This window comes from Electrona antarctica, assembly GCF_951216825.1.
Source record: "Electrona antarctica genome assembly, chromosome: 2".
In the NCBI taxonomy this organism is placed as follows: Eukaryota; Metazoa; Chordata; class Actinopteri; order Myctophiformes; family Myctophidae; genus Electrona; species Electrona antarctica.
The window spans coordinates 17,960,989-17,988,460 of record NC_136807.1 but is presented as its reverse complement, the minus strand read 5'-3'; the positions used below and the strand labels follow the sequence as shown (position 1 = coordinate 17,988,460).

Here is a 27,472-nt window from a genome sequence, read left to right as displayed (position 1 = left end):
TGAAAATGTTTTGAAATAATACTAAATAAAAACCAAATGTAGGAAACAAAACTACAATGTGTCCGCGACCCACAAATGGGTCCCGACCCACTGTTTGGGAACCAGTGTCCTACAGAGACACCAACACTGTCCAACAGGGACAAACAACAGTGACTGCGTAGGAAAACATGTCCCGTCTTGTTGATACCTGTTACATTAAGGACAGCCACAAGCTATCCACATTTAGAACTATCAATATCGTGCTCATATACATGTAAAAGCATAGCTGCTTATAAGGGTCCCGGTGTCCGTGTTGCAGCCACCTACTTTGCCTTGCATGGGGACCCATGACTCTTATTGCTATCGGATACCATAAGCAGTGCATCCTCACATTGAACAAATGCGTCACATTGATTACTTCCTCTCCTGTGTGTTTGACACGAACGCACAGCGTTGCTATAAATGGAAATGTCTGCTCTACACATTTATTTCTATTGTGCTTGATTGTATTATACACCTTGTGGCCTGTCCTGAGCAGGCTGGCGTCTTCCAGTACAAACCTGAGAGTCACTAATCCTGTTCATTTGGCTTAGCACTATGACCTGATCAAAATCTTCCACTGATTATCAAAAGTGGAATATATATATTTATATATAAACCTTTTTCTTTTTCTTTTTAATAACTTGCTGGTTGTTTTGATAGGACAGTAGACCCGTGTCTGTCCATTATTAGGCTGCTGATTTCACTTAAAAACTTACGGACTGACAAAATTCATCTGCAAAAACACTGAATATCAAAAGTCTAGGTCATATTATAAAACATTGGCGTATTGATTATTATCATTTTCTAGTAGGCTATCTGACCTGATTGTACAAGCAGGAGAACCTGAATTGAAAGAGTAAGGACATCTTAAGACTAGAGCTCCAACATACATTTACACAGGATGTGAAAGTCACTATGTTAGTCTCTAGACCTGGTTTAGAGCATTTCGTTAGGTTGTCGTGATGGCTGACAGCTGGTTTCAACAGGTTCACTCAGTTATAGACAGAGATGATGATAGAATCCATTCAGGACTGCTGGTTCAATCTGCAGTACAGAAAGTACTGCCAATACTGCCGATGTGCTCTTGAGCAGGGAGCTCTCCCACTACTACTGTATTATAACTCACATATACCACCTCTCCGTGTGCTAATTTAGCAGTGGCACTGAAGACAAGCTACTGTTAAGCCTGCATTATACTTAGTTGCATGTGGGTGTCGCACACCACAAATAGCTGATCTACAAACTCACAATGCGAAGCCTTGCAAGCTTGTAGATCAGCTATTTTGGTGCAAGACACCGTTGCACAAGTATAAATTAGGCGTTTAATAGTAAACCATTTGCTAAAATTGGTTTTACATACCATAGCGTATTCCGGTACCATGGGTTGGTACATATTGCAGACGTGCAAACACTGCGTGGCTTTAGTTAGCTTCACTAGCTGTTCTGCAGCTTCTAACAGTCCACAAGTGAAAGATCTCCACAAGCTCGGCTGTGACGACCATGAGCTAGCACTGAATTACAGCAGGTACAGATTCCAATAACTAGCTAACTGGTTTCAGTTGGAATCAGAATGAGTTTATGTTAAATGTTCAGAGGAACAGTCCTATAACAATCGCCAAGCTTCAATCTTCACAACAGATTAAATGGCCAATGTGACCATGTGATGTGATCAACAACCAATGTGGCTTGTTGAAGTTCTCTTCTCACTGTCTGTGTCAGTTAAATGAGTGGAATCATTTTAAAATATGTTAGTGCATGGTCCCAGCACACAGAAAAAACAACCAGTTCCAACAACCATCAATGGCCGTCATCAAGGATACCAGCCTAGGATTGGTTAAAAGACTTGTCTGTCTAACTGTCCAGGTGTCCTGATACGTGGATCAGACCAGGGTGCCAGGAGAAGGTAGCTCTGTTGTTTTCTCCATCTGATGCATTTCCTGTTTCTGAGCTGGGAAGGAGTCCTGGTAGAGAGAGCCATCCATAGACCTGAGAGAGACACACAGACAGACAAGATAGAGAGAGGGACAAAGATGAAAAGAGCGAGGGAATTACTCCAACATGCCTTTTGTATTTAGGTGAATTCAAGTATTCTCTTTCATTGCTCGCGTGCACGCCCACAACCTACATTATAATGAGAAGTGATTCACATGCTACAGACATGAACCTTTCATAAACATACTGACCTGCCATGCAGTGGGTGTCCATGGAAAGTGACTGAGTGGGGCAGGTGTGTTGCAGGTTTATGGTGTGCTGTGGTCGGGTACTGAAGCTTTGTCTCCATCTGATAGGCTGAAATCTGTGTGGCGCCATGAGTGGTCCGTCTGCGCTGCAGGGCCCCTCCCGAGGTGACGGGACCTTTCACCTTCGCATTGACCTTTCCATTCAGCTGGTTAGACTGGCTGGAGGCTAAGGTGTTCCGCAAGTACCAATCCCTTAAACCTGCCAATCAAAACAGACCCACCAATCACATTTGCTTTTGACTTATTAAACTAAAATGACACACTATTACTAGTAGTCGTAGTATGAGGATCACTAGTACAAGTAGTACTGATACTAGTAGTACCACAAGTAGTACTAGTATAGTAATAGTGGTAGTATTACAGTACTAGGAGCAGGAGCAAAATTACCTTCCAGTGCCAGGGCTTTGTGTAGATTCCTCGTGGCTTCCTCCAGCTGTCCCTCCTGGTTGGGAGGAGGGGGAGGGGGCCTGGAGGGGGGGTGGAGGTGCGGGTGGGGGTCAGGCTGGAGGTGAGGATGAGTAGAGTGATGGAGCGGAAGGTCAGCTTGGTTGTGTTGCTGCGGAAACGGCCCACAGGATTTGGTCCGAGTCACCTTGGCCCGATGAGCGTCACACGGCAGGTTCCTGGACCCGGCGGGGGTGGCGGCTGGGTTTTCGCTGAAGTGCTGAAACACGATTGGCTGCCTGGAGTTGCCCTGGGAGTGTTGCCGTTGCAGTTGCGTCTTCTGCTGTTTGCTCCAGATGTAGTCCAGCAGGATGTCACTGTAACCTCCTCGTCCTCTCTCGACCCTTCTGGCCAGTTCATGGCTGGCGGTTCTGCTGTGTCCATTCACGCCTCCCTCCTCCTCTTCGGAACTGACTCCACCCTCGTTGCATCTGTCGCCGTCCCCCTCCCGTCCTCCCGGTTGGCTTGGGACTGAGGGGGAGGAGCCATCTGGGGAGAAGTTAGGCTGGGGGAGGAGTCTGTGGCTTTGGCCTTCCTCTGCTCTGTGGAGAAGAGAAGAGAGAGAGTCAAGAGCGATTCATACTCCCGCGCGCGCGCCAGTGTCGCGCGCGAACATATAGCAGATTTACACGCTCACAACGCTTGTAGGTCTTCAATTCTCTGCACACGACTCCATTGCATGATTGAGCATAAATTAGGGTTTAGATGGATAAAGAAAGACATAAGGAGTGACAGAAATTGACAGAGAAGTGACAGCCAGTGCTTTTTAATTACGCTACATGGTAAATATATAATTCCTAGCTGTCACTGTTTGTCAGTCCTACACATTGTACACACTGCGGTTTGCAATGCACGTGTCTTGTTTTTTCATGTTGTTTGCGTCTCGACCGAAACCAGTTTCGTATGCATCCTACATACTGGCAATAAAGAATTTCTGAGCCTGAAATGAGGGCTTTAGCTATCTTCATGGTTTCTTCACGTGTCCATGGAGTCTCCCGGAAACAAATACAACTCAGATGGATTCTGGGTAAACTGTATTTTTGTTCAACAGATCAGGATATTGAAGAGGCTGAGGCTCACCTGATGTGTACTGTGATTTGTCCATTACGAGACAGGAGGGGTGTGGTCAAAACATTGCTCCCATCTGGATTGGACACACGGCTAGGACTAGAGCACCCCCCCAACATACACACACACACACACAGACACACACACACACACATTAGTATTAGTATAGGAGTGTAGGAGTATCATTGTATTAAGCAGTGTACACAAGTGTTTCTGTATCTGTGTTGGTATTATGTGTGTGTGTGTGTGTGTGTGTGTGTGTGTGTGTGTGTGTGTGTGTGTGTGTGTGTGTGTGTGTGTGTGTGTGTGTGTGTGTGTGTGTGTGTGTGTGTGTGTGCACGCGCGCATACCTATTGTTGGAAGTTGCCAGTGAGTTCTTCCTGTTTCTGATGTCATAGTAGAGTTCTACAGGTGATACACTGTACACCAGGGGGCGACACTCTGAAAATACACAGTAGAATAATGTCTACATCAGCAACATATAACATACAACAACCAAATCAACCATGTACTTATAACAACAACAATCACAAACCGCGTCCTATGATACTAGAAGGAGGGAGTGACAGAACTTGAATGGACCAAGGTCACCAAACTATTAGTAATGGAAGCAAGGCTACTAGTGTCCAGTTATACAACACATTGCAGGGTGTCCTGTCTAGGTGTTCCAGAAGGGGGTGCTATTGGAGAGGGTGCTCATGCATGTGCATGCTGACTGCACAATATTGGACAAAAGTTTATACCTCAATATTTATTTCAGAATACATTAATACACAATATAACTGGGTTCACACTTTATATGTTATATTTTGTATGTCAAACTGTGTAAAGGTCCTTGCAGACTTCTGCGGACTTCTGCGGTCTCACACAAAATATTGTGTGATGCATTGGTGTCACTGTCATGATGGAAAACACAACTACATTATACCATAGTGGCATCTTTTTTCTGACTTATACTGTATAGTCTCTGTGCTGATGAATTCAGTCTCTGTCTGGAAGAATCCCTGCATTGTAGGCTAGTTGTCACCCAACACCCTTGAGTTACAGTACTCATCACTCACTTAGCTAAGCTGGCTAGGTAGCTTTAAAATATAAAAAGAGAAACTATAGTAAACATTTTAATATAAGCCAAGCCAATAATCCTTCCTGACAATGTGACAAACACTAAATTACACTACATACATACTGTCACACAGCTTCTTGCAATGACATAATTACATAATTACAAATGTCTTCTCGTGGAATAGTGCTTCAATATCAAACATGGAAGTGCTGTTGTATTTTGGCATGCTGGACACGTTCTCCAGAAGTGGAGAGCATTCTCTGGCAACGGCAATGAGACGCGACACTCATGCAGTGATAAAAGAAATAGCCATTGAGGTGAGGTATAGTTGACAATTAAGATTGTTTATTTTTCCTTTTTCTCCCAATCAAGTCATTGACATGTGTCATTGCTAACCCAGCGAGAGCTTAAAACCCATTTTGGGCGAGAACCCCTTTTGGTGTTAGCATTATGTTATGCTTTAGCTATTGAAAAATAGCAGATCTACAAGCTCATAGCGCGCCACCGAGTGGTGCGCTACGAGCTTTTAGGTCTGCTATTTTTTTTTAAACGAATAACGACTGACATAGAAACATAGCCTTTTCAGAAAACTGTCAGGATGTAGAAGACATTTTTAGAATCTGATCTCAGGTCAAAATGGGTTAATACACACGCTGCTGGGAATCAAACCCAGATCTCTTCCCCTGCTCATGTTCTACCCTATCCATATCAAGCAACATGTCTGTGTTACCATTACCATTGTCATGTCCTGTTGAGTCAGACGTCGAACTGCTTTCTGACTTCACTGTATCATCTTAAAACACACACACACACACACACACACACACACACACACACACACACACACACATACACACACACACACACACACACACACACACACACACACACACACACACACACACACACACACACCACACACACACACAAGCAGGGTCTGTGAATAATGGGAGGAAGAGCTTCATTTCCTCCTCTTCCTCTCAACAATGGCCTCTGTTCTACTGATAGAACACGTAAGTGAGTGTGTGTTTGTGAGAGAGAGGTTAAGACAGAGAAGTGGAGGAACCTGGCATAAATGTACCTCACAAAGTACAACAAAGTAGCCATCCGCACTCACAAACAAAGTTAAAAAGTCTTTAATATGCCACAGCAAGTCAACAACGTACACGTTTCGACCTATCGGCCTTCGAAACACGTACATTGTTGACTGTTGCGTTGTACTGTACTACAGTATTATGGGTATAAACAGTGCATCGTACTGGATGTGTCTCACAGAAGAACTTTCTATGATAATTCCCAATTCCTATATCGGATAAATCCGATTTAAACAAGCCTACGATCCATGTAACAGGGTGCAGGACGCAATTGCGTCTGGGTGTGTGTCTGCCTCAATTTCACTATAGTTAGACAGCACGTTATCTGGGCACAACTTAACAAGCCTTTGAATTAGTCATGGGTGTGTCCCCTTTATCGTTCAATCCGGTACAGCATCTGTGTCACATTAGTTGTTGTTGTTGTTGTTATATAACATTATTAAAGTTTTCAGATTATTATTTTTTTAAACGGTCTCAGGTCTAATGGGTTAAGAGAATGGGTAGTTCAGCTAGTAGGCGCATTGCTATTTGCGCAAAATAATGTGATTATGATTTCAGGAGTTGGGGGAGATGGGCATGAAAAAAATCACATCTTCCTCCAGCGATTTCTCCTTCTTTAGGCTATGTCCAACACACATTTGTGATATCTTGACATGCACGCTTAGTTCATTATTAGTTCTTATATAAACCACCTATTAAAAATGAGACATGCAGTGTCCTCTCCCGTGTGTCTTGCATCGGAGTTCTAAAATGGATTGAGTACTTTCATCGCTGTCCATTGCACAGAGACAGAGAAAGAATGGCAGGACTCAGGACACTATTTAATTCCTATCAATTCCTAATATCAAAATTAGGCATAGAATTATGCCTCATTTTATAATAAAATTACTAGACATAATACTGTGTTAATTCCATGATATAAAACCGATACAGTTATCTTAATATCATCCGATAATATCAGGGGACGACGCCGCGACGGTCTACACGTACAGAGACATCGTTATTATTATTCACAACATGAAAAATCAAGTACTTGAAAATAGTTTATCTGCATTTCTATTGTTGAGTTGCATTTAGATTGGTTTTTTTTATTGCATGTATGCAGTGGGCTGCATACATAGGTCAATCTGCTATCTACCACACTCTCTAAATAGCAGGGAAATGCTGCACTGGAGGATACCTTTTGTCTACAGAAAGTATTTTTTAAAGCTACCAGTGCTTTTCTGCCATACATTTCTATGGTGTAAAAACATGCTAGGAGCGCTCATCAGCCGAGCATCAGGCGTCCAGCATATTTTGGCAAAGTGCCCTGGGCAAGAGTTACATTTTTGGAGAGGCACGCCACTCATCAATGTCACCTTTTTTTCAACAGACCAATCAAAATGGAGGAGCCACAGGACAAAGTGGAAAACTGCCATTCTGCTCATTAGATTTTGACATATCCTGTGTAAAAGACCACATTTTGATATAAGGGTGGAAAGGCCATGGGGTCAACAAAATCAGTGCAGACCATTCTCCGGGGAGCATGAAGGTGCAAAGCAAATTCGACAGCAATCCAGCAGCCGGTAGTTTGGAAATAAATTGATGGAACACACACACACACATTCAAGGTCCTTGCATACCTGTATGACATCCTCTGTGTACTGTTCTCTTGCTGTTGTGCGTGTGTGCGTTGTGTTGTGAGTCTGTGTGTCTTCGCCGAGCTCCACTGAACAAAGTCTTCCTCAGCTTCACACGCTCCTCCTATACAAATACACACAGACACACACAGATAGTCATTTATTCAAGTGATAACCAAATCAAATTAATTTAGACAATCAGTCTAGGGCAGTATTATGCGTGTCTTAAGTACCAGGTCTTATGACTTAACTTAAGACCTGGAGGCGTGGTCAATGCTGTTTGGCCACTCAGAATAGCCAAATGGTCTTAAGTTAAGTAATAAGACCTGGTACTTAAGACACGCATAATACTGCCCTACATCTCTATGTAGAGACAGACAGTACTGATTGGAGACAGACAGATGCTTGGGTCTCACCTCCCCCCTCTTCTCTCCACCTTCTACAGGGTAATCAGCTGGTACTGCCCCTGTCAGCTCCTGAGCAATCACAAACCACACAGTCATTCATCAATTCATCATTCAACTGGTCTGTCATCACTGTTACATTCTACTAAATAAGCACTGTGTGTATGTGTGTGTGTGTGTGTGTGTGTGTGTGTGTGTGTGTGTGTGTGTGTGTGTGTGTGTGTGTGTGTGTGTGTGTGTGTGTGTGTGTGTGTCGTTGTCATGATGTCATCACTAACCGCCTCCTGTATGCAGATGCGTTTCAGCTCAGCCAATCGGGTGCTGAGCTGTGTCTGGAGATTCCGCCTCCTGTCTTGTAGTTCTGTAATTCGCTCCGCCCACCGCTTAGTGTCCTCACAACGCACAGGGTCTATGCCAAGACAAACACACGCACACATGTTAGTGTCCTCACTACGCACAGGGTCTACGCCAAGACAAACACACGCACACATGTTAGTGTCCTCACTACGCACAGGGTCTACGCCAAGACAAACACACGCACACATGTTAGTGTCCTCACTACGCACAGGGTCTACGCCAAGACAAACACACGCACACATGTTAGTGTCCTCACTACGCACAGGGTCTACGCCAAGACAAACACACGCACACATGTTAGTGTCCTCACTACGCACAGGGTCTACGTCAAGACAAACACACGCACACATGTTAGTGTCCTCACAACGCACAGGGTCTACGTCAAGACAAACACACGTACGCATGTTTTTGTCACACCATCACTAATCATTTTACCCAATGTAAAATATTCCATAAATTCTCATCAAAATATATTGAAGTACAGCAATACAAGGCAACTTGAGGTACTCTTCATCATCATTTTTCACAAACGAATAATAGATATCATGGGGGGCCCTATCATATCATAGTGGGGCAAAATTGGTGAAAAACTTGCATATTATTTTAAGACATATTCCGAAAAAGAAATGAAATGGAGCTGGGAAATTCTCCTTTGGCCCACCCATTCCTGGGACATGTGAGAATGGTCCAGTAAAAAAATTCCATTGTGGGTGTATGGGATTTTTCTCTATCACACTAAACACGGTGAAATTGACCCGAACACCTGCCTGTAGAAGGCCAGGGTTAAGATATAGCAGTAGACTAGAAAAGGTGCCCTTCTGGGCACAGGTCTCCACCAGGAGGATAGGAGTGTGTGTGATGTTTGGCAAAATGTTTAGGAGTAATATAAATGTTTTTTTGTTTGTTTGTTTCTTGCAACAATTGTCTTCATTTTGTTGAGGAAATGCAGAGCCAGATCACTCATAGCATCTCTGAGGATAGAATTCTGGATGAGCAGGACATGTGCAGCATTTTGTACAAAACGGGCTACTCCTGAAAACTTTGGAAGGCAATCTTAGCTAATCAGTGTAGAATCTGAGAAATCCAACAGGCTGGTCTTGATCACATGACTACAGAGATCATGTGTACCGATTTGCGTGAGATTTGGATGAAATCTGTGCGACTACATAAACAATGGGTTTTGCAGAAATCGGCCTCATGGTGGCGCTATAACCGGCAGATGTGGAGGGATGCAGGGAAAATGTTTTCCATGGCCTCTAGGGAGTGCACATACATAAGTTGTCGATGCAGTTATAGGTAAAAACAGGAATTGGCCTGTTATAGCGCCACCGTGAGGCTGATTTGGGAAAAAGATAGTGGCATGTCGTCCTCGGCCTATAGCTAGGCGGGAAATTGATGTGATAGTTCAGTTGGTGATGAAAGCATGAAATTCGGCACAGATGACCTTCATATGACCCTAATTGATAATCAACCTCGGGCCACGCAGAATTCCACCATTTTTCAAGATGGCCGCCAGTTTGCAATTGGACCTATACGTTTTGGACTATATCACTTTGCTAGGGCTGTAAATCTTTGATTTCACCATCATTTTGATATAAGAGAAGATCAAAATAACTTTGGGTTTCAATATGGCGGCATGTTTTCCAATATGGCTGCCAATAAACTGCATAAATGTACATCTGCTCATGGTTAATGCACAGTTGGTGATAGAAACATGACATTTGGCACAGATCACCTTCATGACACCCTAATTCATAATCAACCTTGGGCCATGCAGAATTCCTAAATTTGTCAAGATGGCCGCCAGTTTTAAAAATGGCTGCAACTGGACCTATATTTTGGACTATAGCACTTTGCTGAGGCTGAATCTTTGATTTCCACCTAAGGGAATATGTCCTGGAGGTATTTCTACCAAGTAAGATACAAAATAACATTAAGTTCCAATATGGTGGCATGTTTTCCAATATGGCTGCCGATAAATTGCATAACTGTACATCTGTTCATGGTTAATCCACAGTTGGTGATACAAGTATGACATTTGGCACAGATTACCTTTATACCACCCTAATTGGTAATCAACCTCGGGCCACGCATAAGTCCTCCATTTTACAAGATGGTCGCCAGTTTTTGCCAGTTGAAATGGCTTCAACTGGGCCTACGTTTTTGACTATATCCTTTTGCAGGGGCTGTATTTTTTAATTTCCCCCTCATTTTGATATAAGAGAACATGTTCTGGAGGCATTTCTACCAAGTAAGATCAGAAATAACATTAGGTTCCAATATGGCGTCATGTTTTCCAGTATTGCTGCCGATAAATGATTATGGTTAATCCACATGATTTTATAACATGAGCTCCAACACCACATGTGCTTAAATAATAATTGTATTAATAATTACCATACACAGGATCCATTTAGGTTTTCAATGACCTAGGTTCAAATAGCGTGGCATATTTTGAAATATGGTCACCATCACCATACACAAACTTAGATCCGATAAAGCTTGGTGAAGGTTTTTGGCACATCTTTGCAGCTTGGTATGCAGTTATGGCTTTGTGCAGATTCTTAGTTTTGTCTGTCTTGTTACAGGTCATTCAAAAGCTACCAAATCACTTTAAAATGTGGCGCAAATGGGCAGATGTTACTTTTAAGGCTGCTGCGAGTGAATTTAGCCGAAGATACTTTACACTTCTCTTCTGATATTAACTTCCTTTTTCTGAACTGAATTCCATCATCAAGTTGCCTGGGGTCAAAAATAATTGGCATGCAATTCATTTTGTAAAAACAACTTAGTTCAATCACTGTGTTTTGTTATGGCCGCGTTGCGTCGTGTGAGGGCTTCGGAGGCAGCCAATCATGACTAGGTTGCTACTACGCGATTTGCTACACAAGTCTCATATAGCTTAAGCAGCATTTCAGAGTATGTGGTCAGACTGGGAGTCTGACCACACATACATTGGCTTTAATAGGGGCAGTCAATCATGACTAGGTCACTAAAATAAAATGAGCTGTTGTATGCCAGGTTTCCACCTGGCAAAAAATACACTACAATTATGGGATCCAACGGGGCTGGGCTCAGTAACATCACTATCCTACCCCCAGTCCGATCATTCATCCAATGCTATGTATTTCCTATATGATCTGTACACCTTCCGAAAGACTAAAGCCCTGTCTTCCTTGGCTCGGCTCTCCCGCGCTGGCACATCATGTCAATTCAGGTGCGGCTGTTTAACTTTAATTTGGGGCAAGCTAAACAGCATTTAGGAAACTAGAAAATGTATTAGCATTGAACCCCATGCTGAGTATCACAGCTATAGTGTCAACCAGTGTACCCTGGTACTGCAATAACACAATAAAAACTTGTCAATTGGGCTTTTGAAAACCTGTCAGGCATCTTCCCAAATTGAGGAATTCTGCATGGCACGAGGTTGATTACCAATTAGGGTGGTATAAAGGTGATCTGTGCCATATTTCATGCTTGTATCCGGTCTGTGTATTATCCATGAGCAGATACATTCATGCAATTTATCGGCAGCCATATTGGAAAACATGTCACCATATTGGAACCTAAAGTTATTTCTGATCCTACTCTGTAGAAATACCCCCAGAACATATTCTCTTATATCAAAATGAGGGGGAAATAAAAAAATATTACAGAATCAGCAAAAGGATATAGTCCAAAACATAGGCCCAGTTGAAGCCATTTCAACTGGTGAAACCTGGTGGCCATCTTGAAAAATTGAGGAATTATGCATGGCCCGAGGTTGATTACCAATTAGGGTGGTATAAAGGTCTGTGCCAAATGTCATGCTTGTATCACCAACTGTGGATTAACCATGAGCCATGAATCATGAGTAGTACAGTTATGCAATTTATCGGCAGCCATATTGGAAAACATGCCACCATATTGGAACTTAATGTAATTTTGTTATCTTACCTGGTAGAAATACCTCCAGAACATATTCTCTTATATCAAAATTAGGGGAAAATCAAAGATTCAGCCCCAGCAAAGTGATATTATCCAAAACGTAGGTCCAGTTGCAGCGATTTTGAAAACTGGCGGCCATCTTGAAAAATGTATGAATTCTGCATTGCCCAAGGTTGATTATGAATTAGGGTGTCATAAAGGTGATCTGTGCCAAATTTCATGTTTGTATCACCAACTGTGCATTAACCATAAGCAGATGTACATTTATACAGTTTATTGGCAGCCATATTGGAAAACATGGCGCCATATTGGAACCTAATGTTACTTTTTATATCGTACTTGGTATAAATACCTCCAGAACATATTCTCTTATATCAAATTGAGGGGAAATAAAATATTTACAGCCCCAGCAAAGTCATATAGTCCAAAAACGTATGTACAGTTGCAGCCATTTTTAAAACTGGCTGGCCACCTTGAAAAAATTGGAATTCTGCGTGGCCGGAGGTTGATTATCGATTAGGGTCATATGAAGGTCATCTGTGCCAAATTTCATGCTTTCATCACCAACTGAACTATCATGTATTGAAAACAGCTATTTCCCGCCTAGCTACTAGTGGAAATGTGCGTGTATAATTTCATGGAAATTGGACACTGTGTTTGTGATTTGTGGCATTTTGTTCGAAACGGACCAATCATGTGATCTTTGGAAGCCAATCTTAGCCAAACAGGATGGAAGATGGGAAATTGTGCAGATCTGTGTTGATCACATGACTATGGAGATAGTGTATACCGAATTGTGTGATGTATGGATAAAATGTTTACGAGTTATCTACAGAAATGTGTTTTGCCTAAATCGGCCTCATGGTGGCGCTATCACAGGCCGTTGAGGAATATTTGGGGCAGAGGTTTGTCGTTGGCATCCAGGGAGTGTGTGTGCAAAGTTTGGCATGGATCGGGCCAACGGTGCCGGAGATTAGCTGATAACGGACGGACGGAAGGACGGAAGGAAGGACACACACACACACACACACACACGGACGGAGTGCAAAACATACTCTCTCCCCATGCCTTCGGCCTGGTGGAGACAATAAGGTTGTGGGTATGGGGGTAGTGTGACCACACACACACACACACACACACACACACACACACACACACACACACACATCCAGCGACTTCTCACCTGACCCAGTGATGAGATGACCTTTGACCTCCATGACATCTGTGTCCCATGTGTCTGTGCCCCTCCCTTCCTCCTCGCTCACCACGTTCTCCTGCTGAGGAGACGATACATCATACAAATCAATCAATCAATCAATCAAACTATCTATCCATGTAATTCTGTGAAAATAAAGGACGCACAATTATTAAGACGTTGAAAGTCATACTGTGTAAAATAAAGTATTTTTGGTGACACCTCTTGTAGCTGTTATGTGATTACCTCTGTTATGTCAAATAGTGACGTACTGCTCCAAAACAGATATCTCTGCCAGGCTGGGTTGCCTAGTAGCCAGCCAGGGCTTCCAGTATGGCAGAGATCATTACAAACAATAACAGACAGTCTAATAATCAACAGAATAATCAGAATCAGAATCTTACCTTACAGTTTAACGCATGGACGCTCCAGTAGGTTAAACCTGAATAGGCCATACACCATCTGGCTGGCAGGTTAGCACAGACTGGTTGGCTTGTAGGCTGGTTTGGCTAGCAGACTGGTTGGTTGGTTGGTTGGTTGGTTGGTTGGTTGGTTGGTTGGTTGGTTGGCTACCTGGTTTGGCTAGCAGACTCTGGGTTAGTGTGTGGCTGCAGTAATCCGGTTGGTTTGCAGGTGGCACAGTTAAAAGTTGGCACAGCAGCTGAGAGTGAAATGGACAAAAAAAACATGAGATAAGCGACTTTGGGTACTCAGAAAAGCTCAGATAAACTCCTTCAGCATTATGTCAGCAAGAAGAGAACAGTGAAAGGGAGCTGTGGTTCATTGAGGTTAATGATGCAGAAGAAGTCTTCATTATCATATCATAGCATACCAGCTGTAACATTGACGGTCTCACTACAATTGTGACATATTCAATTCTGTGACTCACATTCTCTCTGCTAATTGGTTGGTGTGTTGAAAGATGTGAGCTGAAATATGTTAACCTGTGATGATCTGACTATATGAATACAATTATCCTAACACCTCTGAACTCATCCACAGTGACCTATTTTGTTATACCACCAGGACACTGATGGGGTGATCTGGAATAATCTTAATTGTATTTAGTTTCAGTTTCTCGTTGTAGAAGTGAGATTACTTTGAGCCTACATTTGTTTGCACTAATGTTTGTTTCAGATGTTTTATTAATGGAAACTGTAAAAAGATACATTCATTTTGTTAAGTAATACAATACAAGCAATATATCTATTCTCTGTTATTATACAAGTATAACACAATAACAGTCTATTTTCATTTTTAATAGAGATGAATGAATTGTAATCGAGGCTAAAGTTATAAATAATCGTGATATTATTTACAATTTACAATTTACAATTTAGGCATTTAGCAGACGCTCTTAATCCAGAGCGACTTACATTAGGCAAGAACAAAAGTATGGGAATACATCACATATATAAAATGCATTTATCAGGAAACATGCGTAAGCTAAGAACGTAACTAGAACATATCTATATATAATGACACTATACATATTAAATATACATATATACTATACTATGCTATACATATGTACTATGATGTGCTATGACTACATACAATGCAATTATTGTGCTGTCTACATGACATGCTATAAGTCTGTTTCAAATGCTATCTAAGTCTAGTATGAACCCCATTTGAAGTCATATGCTACCAGCACACACGTACGCAAGCACTTAGCACACACACACACACACACACACACACACACACACACACACACACACACACACACACACACACACACACACACACACACACACACACACACACAGGTGAAGGGTTCATACTGTATGTCTGAGACTCTGTAGCCAAAACATCCCTGATATCTGATGAGATGCCTCGCACGGCACGGCACGCACGCACGCACGCACACACACACACTGTGTTTGTTTATAGGATGTACTGTATGCAGGATGAGGTTGTAGGATGAGGTCGTAGTAGAAGGTTCAGGTTTTATGATAATGTTAAATGCACCATGTCTCTGTACATCTGTCTGTACGTACGTGTGTACGGCTCTAATCCACTTAACTCGAGAACCGTTGCCCCACCAACTTCAAATTGGACACATGCGTTCCCCACAGGGAGTGCAGTGCCCGGTGTCGAGTCACATGCATTCCCCACAGGGAGTGCAGTGCCCGGTGTCGAGTCGGTCGGAACCACGGTTGTCCAGAACAGCCACAAAAGGCCTCTGCCCGGGGTCTGGATAGGGCCCCTGCCCAAGGTCGATATACTGAACTGGCCTGTTCTGACATCACAACACTTCATATTTGGGCATGCCTGACACAGAACTCAAAGGGACACAGAGAGACAGAGATGGGTGGAACGGGTACTCTGACACGGGTACAATGGGTATTGCATAGCCGGGTGGGGCATGGATCTCCAACCTCCATCGTTACCGTCTCAGTGCTCTACAGCCAGGCACCGGTCTAGTATTTGTAAAATGGGGCACGGTCACGCAGTCGGTAGCGCTGTTGCTTGACAGCTAGAAGGTCCTGGGTTCGATTCCCGCTGGGGAAGCTGTGGGCTGTGGACTCCTCGTGCATTAAAAAAAACATGTCAGTCCGTTGCTCTCCCCAGGTTGGCAGAGGGTGTGTAGCGCCTTTAGGCTTACCTAGTGTAAGCCTAAAGGTGCTACACACCCCATTAGACAATTGACACAGGGTGAAAATAATTGGTCACAAAAATCATAGGATAGGCCCGGACGGTTAGCTCAACCGTCTGGGCACCTACGCTGCCAAGCCAGCCGGACGGTGTTCCGCGGGTTCGACTCCCGAGCCTGACGGCCTTTGCCGCGTGTCACTCCCCATCTCTCTCCCCCTTTCCTGTCTGTCTACTGTTCACTGTCAGTAAAGGCATAAAAAGCCCCAAAACAAATCTTTTAAAAAAAAACTATAAAAAACGTAGGATAACATAAAAATAAAGATGAGGATGTTAGGTAGAGGATGCAGGCTGATGTTATAGATGAGGGTGTAGGACATGGTGTCATGAATTTGACTGCATTCAAATCTGTCATTTGTTTAGCTGCAGGTGACCAGGTTATGTAATGAAACTGGACTGTTTAGCTGCAGGTGACCAGGTTATGTAATGAAACTGGACTGTCAACAGTCGCCTCTCTCTCTCTTTCTCTGAGAATACTGTTTCCTTCTCTCTCTTCCGCTTTCCTGTTTCCCATTTCCTGCCCTGCCCTTTCCTCTTCCTGTTCTCAGAGAGGAGAGTGATCAGTGTGTGTGTGTGTGTGTGTGTGTGTGTGTGTGTGTGTGTGTGTGTGTGTGTGTGTGTGTGTGTGTGTGTGTGTGTGTGCGTGCGTGCCTGCATGCGTGCGTGTGTGTGTGTGTGCATGTGTGCAAGTCAAACAAACTCAAACTCTCTGTCTTACAAGAGACGATTAACAATAACAACACAATCTGTCTGTCCTAAAGAGACAAACAACACAATTTGTCCATCCCTACAAAGACAAGCAAACATTGTCTGTCTGTGCCAGAGACACATCACACAATGTCCCACAGAGAAGAGCAACAAAATGTGTTTCTACAGGGAAAACAACACCACTAATTGTCCTACAGAGACAAATGGCAAAAAACCCTACTAGTCATGAACTCTGACCTTTAAAACACAGGAAGTACTTACAGCTGTTAGCTTACAGGCTATATTGTTTTCCTCCCAGCCCGCGATGAGCAGCCAACGTCTAGCCCGTAGCAAATCACATCCCTAAGAGGTGGTGAACTGCTTCATAGAGAAGCACGTCGGATTTACACAGCATTCTTTCTTTACCAGTGGAAGTTGTGGAACTATTTGGCCTGAATGAAGAGCACAATTTATCATGTTTCTTCTATTCATCTATCTTTCATAATAGTTTTTTTAAAATATATATTTACACATACTGACACATCATTGTTTTGTATTTGCATATTTTAGCATTTTACCACTATTATTGTTGTCTTTATTCACTGTGCATAAGTGACTGACCTACTGTACACAGATCGGTTCTGTAGCCTTCAAATTATCCAATGACAATTACATAGCTGTTGGGAGCATATTGTGTTGGGAATCACACATTGGAAAGTGCATATACTGTGAATACTACTGCACCAGCATATTATATGCTATTATATGCACGTAAATCCATGATGTGAAAATGACCATGGTCTGCACATGACACATGACTGCCAGGCCATTCATTGTGGGAGCATTCACCTCAGGAAAATGTCGCCTCTGCAGAGAAGGGCTGCTGTCTACTTATACTGTTGTTGCTGATGCCACATTCATCACAGTGGCATAGCATAAAGACAGCTAGAGATAATAACATTAATTGTGGTTACATTTTAGTCAAGTGTACCAGTTAGGAGGCATTCACAATCATCAACTGACTAGTGACAAGTACAGTATGTGCTCCATGCCATTGAAGACAAAGGAGTGTTTTTAAAAAGGCAAAATAACATCTGTAAATGAATCAGTGTGCGCTCCCCGCATTCTCTCTTTCTTACTTGCTTTCTAGCTGATTTCTTGGACAAAACTCAAGACTTTAACTTCAGGTGGGACATGACGGACTGATCGGACATTAAAATGAACCGCAAACTGTTGTCAACTGAGTGAACCACATAATAACTGTTTACACGCTGTGTGCCGTATGTGTGTGCTAGAGAAAGAGACCACAGACAATAGCAAGGAATGAATAATAATATATAATCAACACACTCAAGAAGCAGCCACAATGACCTCCGTCCCTCATTCTCTCGCCTCTCCTCTCTGACATTCCTCCTTCTTTCATGTTCCAGCTTGTTGTCTCCACTCCTCTGATAGCCCTCATCTCTCTCTCTCTCTCTCTCTCTCTCTCTCTCTCTCTCTCTCTCTCTGACTAGCCTCTGATTGGTACTGCAGGAGTAGATCTTATATAAAACTAATATTACTGACAGAATCCCTAACACAGGTTTTCAAACTTTTTCATGCCACAGACCCATAATGTATGTATATTGACTTATTAGGCCACATATTCACATAACATTTCACTATACTACTATCCCTGATTTGTTTACCATAAACACTGTTTTGTTTAAATGTCATTAAATCCTTCAGATGTCATAATTGAACATGTGAAAATAGATTCATAGTGATGCTATTTAAGCATTTCTTTTTCATCCATCCATCCATCCAACTTCAACCGCTTATCCGTATTCGGTGTGTGTGTTTATCAAAATTCAAATCCAAATTCAGTGCTATGTCAATAAACAAATAGAGAGAGAGGAAGTGAGGGGTCAGCCATCTGTTGTCTTCTCTCCCTCCTTCAGCACTAAACAGGTGAGACCTGAGAGAGAGAGACAATAAACACAGAGAGAGTGAGAGAGAGGGGAAAGGAAGCGAGGAATTCACAGCTGATGACTTGGCGAGAGGTTAATACAGCAACAGAAGGAGAGAGAGAGAGAGAGAGAGAGAGAGAGCTGTGTGTTCCTACTAGGAGGAAATAACACATTTACGGTTTAGAGACCCTGCACAGTGCACAGTTTGCACACGCACACGCGCGCGCGCGCACGCACACACACACACACACCAACAGTTTGTTGGTGTGTGTACACGCACACATGCGTGAACGCGCGCGCGCAACAGTAGAATTGAGAACAGATTCCAGATTAACCAATAAGAACAAGTGTATCTGCATCTCACACTTTCTTTTTTACTTTACTCTTTACTTTACTATGTTCAGGTATTTGTTTTGAATGTTCTATTTACGTTCCAGCCTTGTTATTCCGGGTTACCTTCAAATGCAAATTCATATAATTGTCTGCTTGTAATTGTTGATCATAATGTAGAATAATCATTTCACAGGCAAATGTGTCATACTGTGTATGGTTGCATTTGAGTTGTGTTGGTCACTCTAACACTATCATTATTCCACTGAAACACACATTGTAACTTATCAACAGTCCTAATTACACATGCATGATTTATATCCCTGGTTAGCAGGCAGCCAGTGCTTAAAAAAGAAAACCCAACCAGACCAGACAAACTAATTAGAGACACTGAGGTCCCCAGTAGAAAGGACAACAATGAAGACTTCCAGAACAGGAAGAACTTTTTTCATCAGACCCATCAGATGTTTTGGCATCAGTTTGTAACATTTCAGTTAGAGATGCGATCGGTGATCGCATATCGGCCGAGCCCGATATTCACTCTGATCGGTAATCGGCATTTACCCTATCTGTGATCGGCAATTTACCCTATCTGGAGAAACTGATCTTTTACACCATTTAAGTGGTATAAATGTCAATCAGATATATAGTATAACGTCATTTTGCATTTTTGTGACAGGCCTAAACATTCTCCCCTTCCTCCCCACACACAGGAACAGTTTTGACGAAATAATCATTTTGGAAATATTAAAATTTGCAACATTTCACAAGATCAGTAACGGTATCGGTCCTATCGGTATCGGGCGATCATGAGAAATAAATCGGTGATCGGTATCGGTCCCAAAAAACCTGATCGGAGCATCCCTAATTTCAGTCACTTATTTGACAGAGAGAGTGAGAGAGAAGTAGGCAGGTACATGATTTATGCTTTGTCATACAAAAACAGCAGGTCTACAAGCTCATCATGCCTACTCGCGTCTCGCGTAGATCAGCTCATTTTTCAGTCATACCACGGAGTAGCTTATACTGTAGATCGCCTATTTTGTGACATGTGTGACACAATGCACAACATATTAGAAGTAGAAATCAAGCATTGGGAAGGAGCTATGTTGGAGAATATACTGTACGGCACCTTGACCAAAACCACTGTCCCAATTTCCCAAATACATACAAGTGGCTCTGAGTTCTCTGGTACTGCAGGCCTCAGACTCTCACAGAAGGTAACAAGTTTTTTTCTTGCAGTAGTGACTGTGTCCTTGAGCAAGGCACTGAGATTCCACATGCTCACATGTAACATTGTACCTGCTGCATTTACATTCTAGGCTGTGTTTCCCTGTGTAATGTGATGAGATGTACTCCACTGTATGCCCGTTTTTGTTTATATATGATTTCTGTGGGGACTGCAGATGCAAATTAGCATATTTTCTAAATCCAGTGAATTTACCTTGCATTGTTATGTAATGTTCATTAATATGCGGTGTGCCGTCTAAATTAACAAATAAAGTCAAGTAAATTCTGGACTGTTGTGTCAGCCAACAATCAGCAGTACAACACATAACCAACAACTCAAGTTCCAAATCCAAACACATTCTTTCCTTCAAATCACTCTAAAACAACAGTGCAAGAAGCAGGTGTTTTAATGAAGCAGACTATTAAGACTTAAGAGACTGGCAAACACAGCCCTGATGAAGACCGTATAGGTCGAAACATGTCGGTTGAATAAAGTTTTCCTCCTTTTTAACCTTTAAGTGTGCCCGGATCTCCGCTTTGTTCTATAGATGTGTTAACCTGATTGATCCCAGGAGTACCTTTTTACTATTTTTACATTTTGTATACCTGCACACCTCCTGAGCACCTGGTTGCTTCCTTGCCTCCACTAAATGAGCACGTTGACAAGACTGTGCTGCCAGCTAAGCAGTGGCTGCTAAGTGCTATTAACATCTCGCGAACAATACTGGAGCATCACATCCCGATCTAGTAGGCTCAAGGATCTTTCTATCCAAGACCCCACAGGCCACAATACTCTTGAACAAAAAACAATGACTGTTACTAACTGGATACTGGATAGATCCCTTTATCAGTAAAGCTAATTACTGCAACCACCTATGTGTGTGAGTGTATTCCTTTGTTAAAGTATTAAAAGGATCTTGCCCGCTGAAGTGTCAAACAGTTCTGTATTCCAATAGCAAAACTGCTAGATATTTGTTGAGATAGGGGTCTCTCTCCATCTCTTTAGATTTAGATAGATTATATACCTCTATTAATTCTCTACCCACTGTCAGTGGTAGAGAGAGGCCGTCTGGGAAATCAGATGGGCAAGGTTGATATCAGCAGGAAAACATCAGACCTGCATAGTCCCTGGATAGTGGATACAAATGTTATCCAAATAGGAGAGAGAACTACTCATATACTACGATACAGGATACAATGATGAATGATGTTGGAAGTGATGAAACAAAAAATGTGCTGAGTGACAAATTTGGATATTTGAAGCTGATGTGTCTCTCTCCTACTGATATAATTGGTGTAGTCGTGTGAAGTCCACTTCAACAATAATACCCCTGCTTTCTTGTAGAACATATCAAAAAGACAAAGTCCAGTACTTTTTCCTGCAACTTCTTTTGAATGTAAAAAGATTAAGCGAGATCACTTTTTGTCAATGCCAAGTCACAGTGACAAGTTGCCTACACGCACACGCGCGCGCACGCACGCACACACATGCACACACACACACTCCCCTCTCCCCACTTTCTTTCCTAATCGTATTAATACTGCTCAGAATACTGTCTTGTTGGTTACAGTTAGGAATGTTTGACCTCTCTGACTCTCTCCGCTCCACTAGAGTGGGGTAGACGGACGGACAGTAGACACGCGCGCGCGCACACACACACACACACACACACACACACACACACACACACACACATCGGGTTGGAGAGAGAGAGTGCAGGCTGACCAGCCAGCAGGTATGCATCAACAAACTCACACAGTTCTGTACACTGAACTCCAGTCTCCTACAACATACACTATTGTAGAAACTTACTTTTGCACAAACGTATTCCGGTCCGATAGACAGAAGATTCCGCGGCAAGGGTTCCTTTAAATCCGTTAAATAGAACGTTAAAAGTAAAAACGAAAAAGATTTTTTTTTTACTAAACCAAACTATGCAACACACATCTGTTCTACAGTAAACTACACTGGCCCTGGCTCTACTCGCTCTCATACCGCCTGCTGAGGACGAAACCAAACGGGACGGGGGTTCCCTCAAATGTTTAATTACCGGTATTTTTTTTAATTTGCTGTTAAAACTATGAAAAGATAGTCATATATTCTGATCTCCGCTAGTCGGAGATCACATTTCTTCAAACAGACTGTAGTTTAGAGAGGCTGTATGGAGGTTTGCTGTCTCCATTTGACAATAATGTACACCCCCCTGTCTCTGTGAGTTGCTATGGTCCGTTCTGACCGTCCATGTGGATTGTATCGCCTCCTTTGACCAGAGACCACTCAGACCATGACAGACAGACACAGTACAACAACATAAAAACTATACATAATACAGATTCAACAGTTCATTTTCCATAACAGTGAACTAATTCATGATTAAAGTATGTGATTAGTCAAATCATCTACAGTGAATTGATACAGGAGGACCCCATGGAAACTTAAGCCATATTGCTTTCATGGGTTCAATCCTTTTAGCACTGTATATTAAACATACTCTTCCTGTGCTTTTTGCAAACTGTTATAAAGTATTGAATCAATCAATAAGGCAATAACCGTAGGCTATTAGCTAGTAGGCCTACAGGAGGCCTTTTAGGGACTACATTTTCTCTCTCCCTCTTTGGTTGCAGTGTGTGTACTGTGTCCTCAGTACTCTCTATTCTATAGAAACCATCAGGGGTCCATTATTGTACTAAATTGACTGACCTGGTGGTAAAACAAAACAAACATTTACAAGCCAATAGGCTGGGAGGGCTATGGTGTCAACGTAGCATTCAAATCAAATCTAAACACAATAGAAAGACTGCTAGCAGTGCAGACATTGCAGACATGACTTACGTGCTCCAAGGAGCACTCCAGTTAATACTGAAATACGCTACCCTGTTTCAGAATGGTTGTTGGAATGGAATCTGTTAATATTTCAATTTGAATATTATTTGCAGGTCCAATTACTAAGAGTAGGCTATGTAATAACACATACAAACCAACACAACTCCATAAGACTAAAGTGATTTAGCTACGCATAGACTCATTCAGTGCAAGAAAGTCCTTACTACAGTAGTAGTACTACAGGTACTACTTCTACAGGTAATCTACAGGCAATACTGCAGTCTGCACTATTATAAATATAGTGCAGAATGTTATTTCAAATAGAAACATGGGAATTCTCCACCGTTGGTCCATTCACACATTGAGCCATTTGGGCTGAATAGAACTTTACACTGACTTAATTCAAAGAAGCTGGCAGCGTAAAGTCCGCTGCATGCAAATGTCCTACTTAGTCGGACATTTGCGTTCACACATACCGGTTAATTGTCTAGATAACCACTGGGTTACAGCACATAATGTGAATGAGGCTCATCACCCTCTCTCTCTAGTCTCTACACAGCAAAATCTATTGTACAATCTCAGAGTTAAATTGATTTGCTGTTTTGTAAAGACTGACTGACTGGTTCCTAATGACAATTCTAATGGCTGGTTCAACAAACTCATTGGTTGTACTGGTTTTACTGATTGACTTGTTTTAATAACTGATTCCATTGCCTGAATGGTTCTTCTGATTTACTTGTTATAATTACTAGTTCTACTGATTGCAGGCTTGGCTCCAGGATGAAATGACGGAGGGGGCACTTGAAAATGGCAAGGGTGCAAAACCGTGCCAGGCCCCCTCTGGCACTCTGTGGCGCAGAACCTGACAGATTGGCTGACTCTAATGGTTGGTTCTAATGACTCACTGGCTTGTTTCTCTCTGAAACAGAAAATATGAATGTCTGTCTGTCCACTCCCTGAAGAACAGAGTTATGTCCTCATTGTCCTGTCTCTCACCCCTCCAATATCCAGCTTCTCTATTTAGCTCTGTGAATCTATGAACTTGGTTGCTTGCTAGTGAATCCATTCATATGACACTCTATCATGAAGGACAAACACGGATACAATTTACATCAAGACAGGGTGAAAGACAAGTGGTTTCTTGTGTCGGTGTGAAAGTTTTATTTACCTTTGGTCAGAATGACAGCCTGTGTGTGTGTGTGTGTGTGGGTGTGTGTGTGTGTGTGTGTGTGTGTGTGTGTGTGTGTGTGTGTGTGTGTATGTGCGTGCGTGCGTGCGTGCGTGCGTGCGTGCGTGCGTGCGTGCGTGTGCAGTACCTGGCTACAGTAAATATTGTTAATCATCTGTTGCCAGTCGCCCCCAGTGTTTCGATAAATTGCTTTTTTCCCCACCCTCCCTCCAGAAGCAGAAGTAAAAAGCAGTAAATCTGCTTTGTAAGACAGAAATACGCAATGAAGCGCCATCATTTCAAAGAGATACAGTTTGTGAGGATGCAAAACTGAGGCCCAGGGCACCAGTCCAGACAGCAATGAAGTCACCCATGACCAAACCTTAAGTCGATAGTGGGGCATTCCCATGTCAGAACATTAACATATTATGCAAAACTGTGCCACCTGTCCTGATGTTAGGTCACACTTAAAAAGGGTTGTGTAGACCCTGTGAATTAATTTAAAATGAATTAGCTGATGGGCTAAATTCTCTATGAAAATTAAACTATTGCCTCAAACTCAATCCCAGACAAGTTCCCATAGATACAGGAATTTTATCCAGGATCCGGACCTAAGAAAGAAATCTCTTGATGTCACATCCCTACCCAACGATTGACCTGTATATTCCATGAAACGCTGTATCCGATCGATTTTACACTTGCCGGGTGTATTGCTGGGGATACTAGGGAGAGCAGTGTCAAGTATGAAATTGATCGGATGAATGATCCTTGAGAAAGCTGTAAGTTCCGGGGGTCAAGTAGTCATTCCACTATAAATGGGCATGCGCTCCAAATAGGCACTACACTTGTAAATATTAAATCAAAGGATGGTTCACCAAGGGAGCATCCAAAGGATCTTACTAGCATTGAGTACAGAGTGAATCTGTAACTAGAAATAATATGCATGATTGTTGTTTTAATGTTTTGGAAAGAGCCTATTTCACTGAAAGGATGTACAATAGTATGGCGGCAGAGAGACATATACTATACAGACAGAAAAGCACTGCAAGACTTCAGAAAAATGGCACAAAGCACACAACACAAATAAGCTACAGTACAGCACAATTGAATGTGTCACATACTCTCCATTGAGTCATTCTTCATACTTCATGATCAACCTTACCAATAGTGGCTGAAAAAAATAACTGACAAGATTCTGAAATTCATAATAATTATATGTTTTCCCCCTCATTTTAAACTTGCCCATATTTACGACCACATGACATCTTGGTTTTTCAGATGGTTGAACACCATATCATTATGTTGCCAGTTCCCCATGAGTACTCTCGCTGCCAAGTGGCAACCCACACTGTTGTCCGAGGTATGGCGTGTTGAGTTGACAACAACGTGTCTCCTCTGACACACATGGAGTCAAGAGCCGCTTCTTTTCACCTGACACTATAAGGACCGGTAATGCAGTGAATAGGAGTGAATAGTGCATGTTTTGAAAGCACACAGCATTTATGTCCCTCCAAACTCGATTCTGGGGTGAGTATTATGCCAGTATTTAGTCGACCTACAAGCTCACAATGTGTAGCATCCATGACGCATTGTTTATTTATTTTCTCAAAATGTTGTAATTTGCCAATACCCCCTCCCTCCACCCACTCCCTAAGCTTCACAGTCGGCCTTGGGAGGGTGTAATGTAGAGAACCAGGTCCGTCACAACTACGTTGCACCGCCGATCCGACCGATATGTCTGAGTCAATTAGTCGAGGCCTTTGTCAGAGCAGATGTGGTCGTGCTTATACTGTATATGGGCATATCAGGTTTAACACATGCTATCTCCACCAGATTACCTTCCTGCTAACAACCCGACCAGAGTTGCTAGTGAAGTGACAAGACCACAATTCCTTGCTGGCTTCCTACCAGAGAACACCCATATTCATATCCTAGTACTCAAATCTCTGCCTCCTCGCCTCCTTCATCCTCCAGCATGGCAGTGTTCAGGTGAAATTGGTGACCTGGAGAAATATGTGACCATCTTGTGTACTTCACATATGTACACATTATGTGGCCAATTGATTGAATACTTTATCAACAAGTTTGTCAACGGTACAGGTAGTACAGTCAAAGGTTATGCAAAAAGGATAACACAACGAGCCATGGGGGCTTATTTCCATTGTGGTCCACACCACTAGGTTTAACTCTGTTAATAAACAAACAACAGTGAATTTGGTTTAGATGTTGATGCCATGCTGCAGGACGGAGGGCAGAGAAGGCGAGTACGAGGAGGTAGAACTTTGAGTATTGGGATCTGGCTCTTGTGATCTGGCTCTGGCTCTTGCGAGCCACATCAGACCAGCCACCAAAACTGGGTCAACAATTCACATTCCAACCAGCTGTTTATCTTCTGGCATTCTGTGTCTGGGTTAAACATTTTAAGTGACTGCGGACCAATCTCAAAATAGGCCTACATATTGGGCGCCATGGTGTCGACATGGTGGGCACTTTGCATTTGCCCACCCAATGTTGACACATTATGACAACAGCGCAACCTCTAAAAACTAAATTAATAACACAGACACTGCCACTGGTGCATCTTTGGCTTTGATATTACTGGTGATCATACACCACTTCATACACACATAGTAACGCAAGCTCCACCAATTAGAGACTTTATTGCTACACATTAGGATTTGTCAATGACATTGCGAAAGTAAGTCTACATTAGACTAGCAACAGGGGTTAGCAACCTCTGTTGCAGCACTCGCAAGATGGCCCTCAACAAGGTCCCCCCCACCCCATACTACTCGCAGCACCTCCTGGGGGACCCGGTCATATGCCTTCTCCAAATCCACAAAACACATGTAGACTGCAGACCAGTCCATACATCAGTGGTTTTCAACCCTTTTCATATCAAGGGGCATTATTTATTCAGCATTTGAGCCACGGACCACCATTTGATGACATTTAGCCTCACAGACCCAAAACTAAAGAATATTTTGTTGTCATTGGATAAGATTTTCTCCACAATTCCATGCTGGACCTGCACCACTGGTTGAAAACCACTGCCATACATGACCAGTACACAGGGCAGGGCAGTCCACATGACCAGTACACAGGGCAGACCAGTCCACATGACCAGTACACAGGGCAGACCAGTCTACATGACCAGTACACAGGGCAGACCAGTCCACATGACCAGTACACAG

At 42.6% G+C, this 27,472-nt stretch overlaps 1 protein-coding gene across 1 annotated transcript; it reads right to left on the bottom strand.

Annotated features, from left to right (window-relative positions):
• Positions 1–22,239, bottom strand: ccdc120a (coiled-coil domain containing 120a). The gene is made up of 12 exons (XM_079514094.1): positions 22,100–22,239; positions 13,837–14,093; positions 13,421–13,514; positions 8,232–8,362; positions 7,966–8,025; positions 7,553–7,673; positions 5,573–5,629; positions 4,124–4,214; positions 3,786–3,872; positions 2,649–3,247; positions 2,205–2,460; positions 1–2,007 (listed from the first exon to the last, which is right to left on the bottom strand). Exons 2-12 carry the CDS (start codon positions 13,885–13,887, stop codon positions 1,902–1,904), a joined length of 1,653 nt encoding a protein of 550 aa, XP_079370220.1. The 5' UTR covers positions 13,888–14,093; positions 22,100–22,239; the 3' UTR covers positions 1–1,901.
• Positions 22,240–27,472: the final 5,233 nt, after the last annotated feature.